Source organism: Pleurodeles waltl, chromosome 1_1 (genome assembly GCF_031143425.1).
Source record: "Pleurodeles waltl isolate 20211129_DDA chromosome 1_1, aPleWal1.hap1.20221129, whole genome shotgun sequence".
Classification (NCBI taxonomy): Eukaryota; Metazoa; Chordata; class Amphibia; order Caudata; family Salamandridae; genus Pleurodeles; species Pleurodeles waltl.
Window position 1 is genome coordinate 447,084,789 of NC_090436.1, and position 12,187 is coordinate 447,096,975.

General features: G+C 42.2%; 1 protein-coding gene across 6 annotated transcripts in view; it reads right to left on the reverse strand.

Moving 5' to 3' along the window:
* Positions 1–2,827: 2,827 nt before the first annotated feature.
* SSBP2 (single stranded DNA binding protein 2) overlaps positions 2,828–12,187 on the reverse strand; it is a 919,192-nt gene continuing 909,832 nt past the window's right edge. For 3 of the 6 annotated variants that reach the window (XM_069224652.1, XM_069224643.1, XM_069224660.1), the window contains exons 16-17: positions 8,781–8,879; positions 2,828–3,611 (exon numbers count right to left, since the gene is read on the reverse strand). In XM_069224652.1, coding sequence (XP_069080753.1) covers positions 3,582–3,611; positions 8,781–8,879 — 129 coding nt within the window. In that variant the 3' untranslated portion in view covers positions 2,828–3,581. The remainder of the gene's footprint in view (positions 3,612–8,780; positions 8,880–12,187) is intronic. The other 3 variants (XM_069224635.1, XM_069224617.1, XM_069224626.1) reach the window with 1 other exon arrangement.

A 12,187-nucleotide genomic window follows, 5' to 3' on the forward strand; every position in this document is an offset into this window, starting at 1 on the left:
ACGGAGTTCACAGAGTTTGCCTTACCTGGTCCACTGGGGGACAGAATTTTTGCACACGGTGGTAGGGAGGGTTCTGAAGAGGTCCCTGTTTACTATATACATTTCTATTTGGACTCTTAAGCCTTTTGATGATATGTCCAAAGATATGTCCTTTCGTAAATGGCAGAAAGGGGGATTTGTTCATAAGTAGTAGATTAAACAAGCACAAGAGCAATTTGGGCTGGGAGCGGAACTATTCATACAGTACACTAAGATGACCCATGTGGTACGCTCCATTTGACGCACTTTCACCTAAGTCCCCACTGAGCTTTTTGCGTTTAGTGGAGTGTAGGAAACTGATCACTGTGCTATACGCTGCATTAGGGCAAGATGGTTGTGTTTTACAGCGCGATTGTGCTCGTTTTTCCTTTTTCATTTAATGTGGCAAGAAATGTTTGTTAGGAGTTTGCAATGCTAATAGCTCTAACTCGACGTAATGCGAGACCCGTTGCTTTGCAAATGCTTGTTTCTGTTAGTGGTAGGGAAGGCGGTGGGGGAGAGTGGGAGAGAAGCAGCCCCTCCCCCTCCTCCTCCACCAATAAAATAATTAAATCAGGAACTGGGGATTGGAACGGAATGGATTACGACTGTCCCTGGACCCTCTTCTTCCAACCAGCACTACCCAATTCAATTTCATACAATGGTTTTTTCACAGTGTGTCTGTCCAAGCCATGCATGGAGTATTCCTGGGGCATGGCACAATACTGTGTGCTTGCGCCCAGGGGATCCAGACGCTGTTTGAATTTTTTTGTAGACTATGAAAAAATACACTAAGCACCTAGAACTCTGACTCGGCACAGAAATATGTCTGTGCAGTAGCGCCTAACCAGATACGGTTTAGATTTTGTTTCAAAATCCAAACAGCATCTGGCTGCTCGGGAAGGTACAGACGGGTGGTTCTCTGCCCAGGGAGGAGTCAAATGCTGCTCGGATTTTTTCTTGGGCTAGGAAACAATGTCTGGCGTCCTCCTGAGGGCCCAGTAATACACATCTGTGCCCCAGGCAGCAGCTGGATCCTGTGTGTGTTATTTATCAGGTTAAGACAAAATCCAAAAGGCATCTGGCCCCTTGCGGTGACACATGCACAGAGATCTGTGCCCCAGAGAGCAATCAAATACTGCTTGGATGTAATATTAGCATCAAAAAGCACATCTTGTCTAGAATTTGGAAAAACCACCCAACCACAATCATTTTTAACACCTGACACCCACTGATGTCCAGGCTAGTGTGGCTTGCACTGATGCTAATGCGTTTTCCTACCCAAACTTTCCTGTGCAGATTAAGTCAGGGGCCTCCAACGGATAGTTCAGGAGCTACTGGTAGCTTTCCAGTACCCTTAAAGTAGCTCCCTTAAGTGTAAACCAGCACAGTATTAATTCAGAGGGACTAGCCCTCTGACATTCGCAGTGCTATACCTCTCCATACTCTTAAAGTGATGTCCAGCCAAACCAATGCCAGGAAGATTCGCTTACACATAAACACACTGATGTCCTGAGTTACCTACAACACAACCAGTGTCTTCTCTGTCAAATTAAAATTGCAAAGAGAATGGTCCGTTTGCAAGCCTCAGTATCAGTGGCGGCCCGTCCTTTAGGGCGGAGGGGCCATGCCCCCCCCACCTTTTGCCCCTCATGAAGAGTGTCTGTCAGGCTGAACAAAGGTCAGCCTGACAGACACTCCATGTTCAGCTCAGGCAGCAAGGAGCAGACATCCGCGATTTGCGCAGACTCCTGGCTGCCTGAGCTGAACTTTGCTGGGCTGAGGAGGTCACAGCTCCTATGGGTGTGACCTCCTCGGCTCAGCAAAGGTGCCTCGAGGCCCTCCCCTGGGTGACGAGGAAAGCATCACCAATTGACACTCTCCCTGGGCGCTTCAGGTTTAAGCCCTGAAGTGCCCAGGGCGAGTGTCAATCAGTGACACTTCGGCACAGAGTGGGGTGGGGTCAGCAGTCTCACTGTCCCCATCCCACTCTGTGACGAGGATCAGACTGCTGCCTTCCCTCATTGGCTGACCTAAGGCAGCAGTCCCAACCCTCCTGGGACCTGGAGGCTGAAGGTAATTAAGTGTGTGTGTGTGTGATGTTTTAAATTGAATGTTTGGTGCGTGCATGTTTGAATGGTATGAGTGTTAATGGATGTGTGGTTCACACACAGGAGAATGGCATGATTAGGATATGCATGTGCTCTGTGATGTAGGTGGACCGATTTACTTTTAGTCATCCTCAAGGGTAGCCATGTCATTTTTTCCTCTCTTGAATATGCGATACGAATATTGGACATCTATCAATCTGACTTGCAGCCTCCTTTCTGAGATAAGATCTATTCATTTTTGATCTATTGTTGGATCCAAGACAGGATCTCTTTGTTGTTCTGTGATCACATCAGTAATGAGACCTCAGCTCAGCACTGAACATAGCTACATCACGAGACAGCGTCTCGTTCATCAAAACAGGTGCCTGAAGTCAATGATCTTAATGTTACACAATGAATTTGAGATGAATGGCCAGACTCAACAGGACACTACCTGTGACTTTGATGGAGTCCACAACAACACTGCTGGTTGGCAAGCTCAAGTTTGATTCAGTACCTAGTGGTGAAGCAGAAAGAAAACCCAAACAGCAGGTAAACGCCCCAGTGCCCTGCAATATGTCTCATCTCACTATATGGATGAAAACTAAAAGAGGCTGCTGTGGGAAGCAGAAGATCTTGTTTAACAGTGCATACAGAGCACTCCAGTGTTGTGTATGGTATTTTTGACAGCTTGGTAACAAATGCACAATACCACTGAAAACTGATGCTACAGAAATATATTAGGCCCCACTTACAGAGCCGGGCAATCCAGTGCTTGAATGGTCTTTAAAAGGCATGATACAGTGCAACTGTACAGACAGTAAAACCTCGACGGCTGAATGAAAAGTTGTTCACTTGTTCAGTACAATTAGGAAAAGCTTTGTCTACATTTTCTTGCTTCCAACAGTAGTTTGTCATTCAAAGGGTAGCTGGTATCAAAAGTGATTTAATAAAAGCACTCATATGCAATTTTATTCCTATGCATGATTGCAAACATTTACAAAAAACATAACATTTCAATTTACCTTAAAAAATAACTTATTAAGCAGAGATATACACAGCACAAAATATTCCTTGAAGAAAACGCAATGTTTTGATAATTAAAATGTAAACGTGGAAAAAATAAAGACATGGAATAAAAGTCTCTAATTGTTTCTACTTAAGATGTCATGTGATAATATCCTTTTACAATGTCCTGTGGGAATATATATATATTTATATTTATATATATGTACAGATGATTGCAGTTCAGTTTTGGGCAGTTTCATATGCCACTCTTTACAGCTGGATGACTTCCTATTGGGACCTTATTTCCTCTCCGAAACAGGGCACGTGGTGAAAGACGGGAAGGTCTGATTGGCTCCGTCTGATCCTCAGGCTGAACTGTACACGGCGAGCAATGGTTTTCTTCAGTGGTAGGTCTGCAGAGAGGGCGGCCTCGCAGGGATCTTTGCGGAGACAACCGGTCGGAGATCACACACTCATGGTCATGCTGGGGGAATACTATGAAGAAGAGAAGGAGAATCGCCTGTTAGTGGGAGGTGAGCAGAAACATCAAAGCACATTCAGTGTGGAAAATAACACACCCTGCAACACAATAGATGTTCAACTCCGACCTCTGGGTTAGGTGAAGCCCAGGCAGAAATCAAATTATAGATAGTTGTCAAATATAGGGAAGTAGCAAAGGCTAAATTCAGAGAAACCTTAATGAAAATGTGTATTTGACAACAGGGACACTGAGCCAATTCTGAAGAGGGACATGCGTCTTCAAACCACAATGTATTTTAGAAATTACTAGTATTGGGAAATTCATCATAAATAAGGACCTTACGTTGCTCCCCAGATTTTGGGACTACCGTTATTTATATGGAATAGTTAAAGTGTTTATTATTACTCTGAAAGTATCAGAAGAACTTGCTCTTGCAGCATCAAAGAGATGTTCAAGATGAGAACAGGTCAATGCTAAGTGCCGAATCGTCTTTTATAGTTGAAGACATGTTGATGTCTAAACTTGAAGACATGATGATGCCTAAGTTTCAGATACACAAAAATGAATCAAAACCAGACATATCCATGCTTCTCCACACACAGCGATCAGGCCAGACAAATTTGCAGCTGAGGCAGATTCATGTAGATCGGCTACAAATGCTTCCTCAGGATGTACCTGCCTACGCCACAGAACACCAGGTCAAAATTTCATACACAGAAAGAATTGTGAGGGGCAAAAATTAAAATGTATTCTGTTTATTACGGTTGAAGCTCTATAGGGTGCACGACTATTTGTAGTTGCTACTCTCTGTAATCAGTATTTCTTGAGACCTACACAGCTATACGTTGTACAATATATCATTTACCTATACATATTCAGTGGGATGTGATATTTGTTTATGGAATCTTTGCTTTTTTATTGGTTTACTAGTTATGATAGTTGCTGTTTTCTTTAGCTGTTTAGATAGTATGGATTTAGCTTCATTAGTCTTTGGTATCCTTATAATTTGATGAACGAAGTTGTAGGTTCAAGACGGATCGTTGTTTTTAGTTTAGTTTTTGTCCGGCATTATTTATTAATGTGAATTTAAATGTTAGATTTGAATTACGAGGACATTATGCTTTACTGAGTTTTATTTATTTACAGTCTTTGTGGCTGATTAGAGTTTAAGACTATCCGTAGTTGTAACTCTCTGAAATAAGTATTTATTGCGTTCTTTTCAGCTACACTTTAAATGGTATGCTATTTATCTATATATCTTTGGTGGGATATAATTAATTAGTATGGCATTATTTCTGTTTACTGGTTCATTAGTACATTTTGTTTAGCTGTTTTGATTGTATGGATTTAGTTACATGGAAATTTGTAACCCTTGTTACTCAATTTATAGGATTACATCTGAGCAGTAATGGACAAGTTACTTACCTTTGGTAACACCTTATGTGGTAGAGACAATATCTAGTTGCATATTCCTCACTTTAAAATGTCCCCAGGCATCAGTCCGGATCTGGAGACTTTTCTTGAACAGTAACCCTGTGTGCCATTAGGTGGCGTCAATCAACTCTGCGTCCGGCTTGTCCTATACAGGTGCCACCTCGGCACGCTGACATCAGTTTATTTTCAAAACTTTCCACCCAGAAGCGCAGAGACATGAAGAACACTGACCACCGGTCTTCAAAACCTAGGGCCCTGAAAGGGCAGTCCCTGTCCCTGGAAATAGGTTCGCAGATCAGGGAGGATGGGCGGGTTGGTAAAGAATCAGCAATTAGATGTTGGCTCTACCAGGTAAAGCGTTACCAAAGGTAAGTAACTTGTCCACCTGATAGAGACATCTAGTTGCAGATTCCTTACCTCAGAATAGATACCCCAGCAATACCATTGCTGGGGTGGGTCTGCGAACTAAAATCATACTATAAAGTCCTGCAGGACCGAATGGGCAAAGTGCCTGTCCCTTTGTACCCGACTGTCCAGGCAGTAGTGTTTAGTAAACTTGTGCAGACACCCACGTTGCCACCTGACAGATATCAAGGACTGAACTCCGCATGCTAACGCAGTGGTCACAGCTTTTGCTCGGGTACAATGAGCGTGCAAATACTCTGGGGGCTGCTTTTTGGCCAATGCGTAGCAGCTGTTAATGCAGAGGACGACCCATATGAAGATAGTCCACTTCTGCACTGCCGACCTTTCTTTGCACCCACATAACCGACAGAGTTCATCATCCATCTGGAACTCTTTTGTACAAACAATATAGAACGCCAACACTCTTCTTGAGTCCAGGCAGTGGAGTCTCTCCTCTTCCTTGGAAGGATGCGGGGGGGTGTAAAAAGGAGGCAAAGCGTTGGATTGATCTATATGAAAGGGTGTGACCACTTTTGGAAAAAAGGAAGCCATAGTGCGAAGCACCATTTTGTCAGGATAGACGGAAAGGTAGGGTGGCTTAGATGACAATGCCTACAGCTAACTCACCCAGCGGGCAGAGGCAATGGCCACAAGAAAAGCGGTTTTCAAAGTGAGAAGCCTGAGAGGAAAACAGTGGAAAGGCTCGAAAGGAGCGCAGATCAGAAATATCAAAACCACATTCAAATCCCGTTGCTGCATAATGAATGGGGAAGGAGGAAAAATATGTGGAAGACCTTTGAGGAACCTATTTACCATAGGAGACTTAAACAAAGAAGGTTGATCAGACAACCTAAAAAAAAAAAAAAAAAAAAGAAAAGAAAGGCAGAAATTGCAGACAAATAACCTTTGAGTGTGCCCTTAGCAGAGCCTTGCTGGGCAAAAGAAAGTGTTAACAACAGAACCTCAGAGAGAGGGGGGCAGAATCAGGGTCACAGACATGTCCATGCACCATGCCACAAATTTCTTCCAACAACGGGCATATAGTGTTTTGGTGGAGGGCTGCCTGGCTAAAAAGATAATGTTAGACTTCTGGCAGAAGGTCAAAAGCTGTCAACTGCTGCCACTCAATTTCCATGCAAAAAGGCAGGGAGTGGACAGGTTAGAGTGCAGAAACCTCCCCTGCTGCTGAGACACAGCATCCTCCTGAAGGGGCAGTATGATCACAGGATCGATAGCCATACTCAATAGCTGGGAATATCAAACTCCCCGTGTTCAGTCCGGAGCCAAAATGATTACTTGGGCCCGGTCATTCTTCAGAGTCGAGGCCAAAGCCACTGGCGCAGAACCCAAAAGGACCCCTTCTGACTCCGCAAGGCCCAAAGGCATGCGGGTAGAGTCAGCTGCCCAAAATGAGGCGTATGGCCTCAGAGAGCTCTTTCAACTGGGCAGGGGTCACTCCAGCTCCCAGAAACTTTGGGAGACACAAAGTCGACCTTGGCACAGGCTCCGCAGAGGAAGGCCTAGAATGACAATGATGCCTTGTCTCATTGGCCGACAGACAAGGATAAGTCGAAGAGCGCTTGGACTTTAACTTCTTCTTATGCCTCGACTTACCCGATCGTCCGGAAGACTTAAAGTGGGTGGACGAGGAGGGACTCTACAACCAGACCAGAGACCCTCCTCTCGACCATGATCTAGACTTGCGCACAGTCAAGCATCGGGCCACCATCAGTTTCAGGGACTGCTCCCTCAAAGCTTTTGGATGCATGACCTGACACTGAGAATGACTTCGGGGAGAGGTCGCGCTCCAGCCAGCAAAGCGACACAATGTGCGGATCTATCACGGACATCGCACGAAGACAGGATTCGCAGGAGTTGAACCTGGTCTTTCTCAATGTCATCCTTGATGCAACAGGAGTTAAACAACTCGAAAAACCTTTGGTAAAAAGACAAGAAAAAGCCAGTCAAAAACTGACTGAGGGGTAACTCTCTTCAAATCAACACTGGCTGGTGCGTAAAGAAAAGAACAGAAGTCAATGTGCCGCCTATATAGGACCCGCAATGTCATATTGAGCATGGATGTCGCCGAAAGATGCGGAGCCGATCAACGCCACCTAACAGTGCACAGGGGTACTGCTCGAGAAAAATCTCTGGATCCAGACTGACCCGTGGGGAAATAAGTTAAGGAATCTGCAAGTCTTATGTGATGAAAGAAGATGTAGGTTGAAGACTGACTGTTACTTTGCTTTTATTTAAGTTTTACTTTGACATGCCTCATGACATTGAATTTAGATGTTAGATTCAAACTACTTGTACATAATGCTTTATTGAGTTAAAAAATTTTGAAGGTCTTTGTGGTTAAATTTTGTCATTCTTACGTTTATTTAGTTATATACCTTTTTGTGTGATTTATTGCTCTGTGGGATGACAGAGTCTTTTTTTCAACCACAGAGTAGTAGGAAGCAGAGATGCACAAGGTGGTCTCTATTTTGGCAGTATCAGGCTATATAAACTGGTCATTTTGTAAGTTATTCCTTTGCTGATACACTGACCGTGGAATGACACTATGCCGGTTGGTCTTCTAATTATACTAGGTGAGCAGCGGTCTCATGCGGAAAGGGTGTATTTGAAATTATTATAAAATTCCTTCCAGTCAGTACTTAGATTTGTTATGATTATTACTACTTTTATGTTTTTATCATACAACTGTCTAATTTGAAACTTTAGTACATCACTTCTATTAGAGAAACCTTCTGTGAAAATATGAATTGAGTTAAATATTGTATCATGCATTGTGGTATGTTTGATTTAAATTTGATGGAATGCAAAATATTATATTTCAAGTAGTATGGTTCTAAACCATGGCCTGTGTAAGTACATGTTTTTAGAAAAAGTATTCCGATATAATAGATATAGACTAATGTGTTTTTGTTACCTTATACTTGACTGTGACATACTTTAATTAGTTGATGGATATAAATTAAATTTACTTAAATAATTTTTTGATTTTTTTTGTTTACTGTGATACCTGATGTAAGTAAATGTAACTAATAGCAAGAACATTCTTAAAGAAAAAATGTTGAGATTTGTAAGGTTTTGTTAAGTGATCTGTTTAACAAAGGGTTGGTGTTCCAAAAGTATGCGGAATAACTGCAAACTGCTATAGATATAAAGGCATACAACAAATTGGAGAAAAAAAAACTTGACAGCTACCACGTTGGAAAAAAAGTATTTAATATATTGCAATGAAAACTAGACTACAGTTTTAAGTCCCTTTTACGTCAATTTGGAAATATATGTATATAACCAATTTTTATGGGTTAAGTCTGACAGGAATTACTTACACTCTCACTTTGAAAAGGATTCAAGAAGTTTCCACCCATTTCGCTGTCATCCCTCGGAGTGCCTGGCTGATTGCTCATACTCATGTTACCTGGCGAGTTCTGCATAAAAAGAAAGACAAGAGTTATGCCTTGTATCAGTACCTAAGAGCTCACATTTAGAGACCATATCATACAAATGAAAAGCAATTTGGAGGTAGTTACTCAATAGGCGTTTTGATGTCAGTTTATTGTGAGTCTGACAAGTCTAGAAATAGAGGGTATTATTGCTTTGAGCGGGGCGAGTGAGGATTGTAGGACAACTTCTAAAATAACATTTCCGAGAATAGCCTGTTGACAAGAGCTTGTGCAGCTGTTTGAAAGTGGTCCACGGAGATCATTTGTTTGAATTTTAGTTCTCACCTACTAGACAGCACAAGTTTTCTGTTTGCAAAAAGACCTATTGTTTACTGATCAAACTCATATAGATAAATAACAAGGGAAAAAAAGCCTGGTACGCTTGGTACGTGAGCCTACAAAATGACGCGTCCCCTATGGTGAAAGGCTCTGTTTTAGCAATACTGCACTAAAAACCACTGGCAAAGCTAATAGGTCACCAAGGGTATTTGTTTGAGAGAGTAGAACAGGAAGATTGCAGACGTAGCCACTTGGTTAATTTGTGATATGAGAGTGATAGCAAAGTCAAAGCTAAAAAACATTAACTTAACCAAAGGCAAGAGTGATAGTGGGAAGCCAGCTGTTGTCAAGACTTTAAGAGAGAGGGGTCATATGTATTTTAAAGGGGGGTTAGGATAAGGTGTGGGTGAATTACATTCTTTGGTGGTTGAGGACTAAGACATTTTCTGACATCTATGCCTGGAGCTTTACTAAGTATGGATAATGGCAATACAGATATTTGAAGTTTTTAGGTATAAATGTGTCTCACCCACACCTCGATCTTTAAAAGTCAAACATGGAGCTTTCATGTGCAGACTGAACTCAGCAGGGGTTAAGATCGAGCCCTGAAGAATATCTTAGAATGCTGCAGATCGATCTTCTTACCATGAAGCTCCTCATCTTTACCACTTTATGTAGGTGGTAAAAAGAGGGAGAACCAGTTCAGCAGCACCACAAATGCCTATACAGCGTTCCAGGACAAGGCAAAGCCTCTTAAAAACACCGATGCCACAGATTGCAAACAGATGAATATTAATGCATAATAAGAAGTTACCTTAAATCAATACGCGATGAACACCATAAAGACATAAAAGTTAGTGAATGGTGTTTTAGGATGAGCTATTAAAGGCGGTTTAGGTGTCTATAGGGGGATGTGCAGGTGTTGAGATCTGCTGAATTTTATGACGTGACAATTTTTAAGAATTTTGTTAAGGAGTATTCTTTTAACTTCATACAAATCCAGACTCATGAATTATGCTGTATTTTAAATTAAATGGAAGAAGGAAATTGATTAATAAAATGTAGTTGCTTCATGTAGAAGATCCCTGTTTCAGGAGTTGATAGCAACTGTGCCACAGGCAAAGTGAACTGTCTGTGTCGAGTTGTAATACTTACGTGCCAAGTTCTGTAACTTAGTTGATGTTCCTAGCAGTTCTTTGTTGTGGCTATGTTTAGATATGAAGTGGGCAAAAACAAAAAAGAAAAATGTTTGGTGAAGTTCTATTTAGGTATAGAGCCCAGAAAAGGTAAGTGCACAAGCCAAGAAAGCAAAGTCAACAATAGGTTTCCCACGAATGGTAGCCATTAAGATCCACTACAGAGTGATGCAGTTAAAGATCTTATAAAGGGTATACTATACCAGGGTTCTCTTACATAAACCGGGTACAGCAACGGATACGTTTTTGCAAGGATGCGGGCAGAGGGGTACGTTCCGCCACACACTGGGATTGTCCGACTCTCCGTGAGAGCTGGGAGGGGGTTACTCATTGATTGGAGGGCACTACTGACACTCAGTTGGACCTACGGGCCCAGCCAGTAATCTTCGGGGATATGAAGCAGATCTGATGCATCTTCCTATCAGTGGCTGCTATTTATTTTGGGCTTCTTTCTGGCTGAGATAGAAGTGGCACACAAATGGGGCTCCTCAGTGGTACCAGTGGTGGGAGACTGGGAACAAGAAATTAATATTTGCTACACAAAGGAAAAGGTGATCTATAAGAGGAGAGGATGCCATAATACATTTGGCAAGATTTGTAATGGCTGGGTGAGTGACCATTGGAGTAGTGTTCGCTGGTGATCTCAATGGATGGGGGAGGTGGTTGATGGGAAACCTTTTTTTCGGGTTGCATAAGTATGCTGTAATGTTAGAAAACCAAAAAAGTATGTCAATAACAGGTTGCCTTGAAAAGTAATTTGGGCCTATTCAGATGTACTGAGAGCTCAGGAGGGTGATGAACATCATATTTTCGCTAAGTCAACCCTTCCAATTAAAAGAAATTAAATATATAGTGGGTGATATTAAGGTGAAAGATAGCGGTAAATGGGCGAAGTCAGGTGGCAGCCCTCCCCAAGAAGATGCTTTTGGAACTATTCTAGAGATAGTATTATTGAAAGTACATAAAGCAAGAGCTGTTGTTCTACTGTCAGCTGTCAGCTCCAAAATTAAATATACGCAGTTAAGGAGGTCAATTCTTACAAAGATGCGGAAGATGAAAAACTAGCTGCTAAAAATTCCTCTGACAAGTTAATAAGACTAGACATTATTGGTCTATTGATTTAATTATGCACTACAGCAGGTGTCAGTTTTACCAAAAACGGACAACAAACTAAGCAAAGCTTCCAATATGTTTTGTTGAATACTTCTAAAGTGGTTGCTGCTCTTAGGTCAAGCTGTGAAATATTTTAGTACAAGAGAACTAGGACAGAAAATGAACTGAATCATCTTTTGTATACGCAGGCGGTGATGGGTAGATGATGTTACAGCGGTTGGGCCTCCAAATGGAGAAGTCAGCAAAGCGTTTAAGTGCGAGTCATACCTACTTTACAAATGACGGTAAAAAATGGTAAGAGGGCTCTGCTATGGTTCAAATGAAATCACATCCAACTAAGTTCCATGTAGTATGCATTCATATGTGCCTGCCCTTCTACAGCTAGTCCTCCTGCACCGCGCCTTTACTCCTGACCAAGGTTACCCTACTACCTCCAGGTAGTAGAACGCAGCATCCTGTGTTCCCCACCACTCGTGCCACTTCCTGATTGTGATGCTTCTTTAAGCACTCAGCCTTTCTCACTTCCACTCCATTGCACCATCCACCCTTTAGTGGACAGCACTGCACTGCTTTTCAGGTATGTTGAAGATATGTTTTTGCTATACAAATCCACATACATTTACAGATACATACAAGGAGGAGTGTGCAGCTAAGTCGAGGACCTTGTGAATGAAGAGGTCCTATGGAGGTCTTTTGCCTTTATAT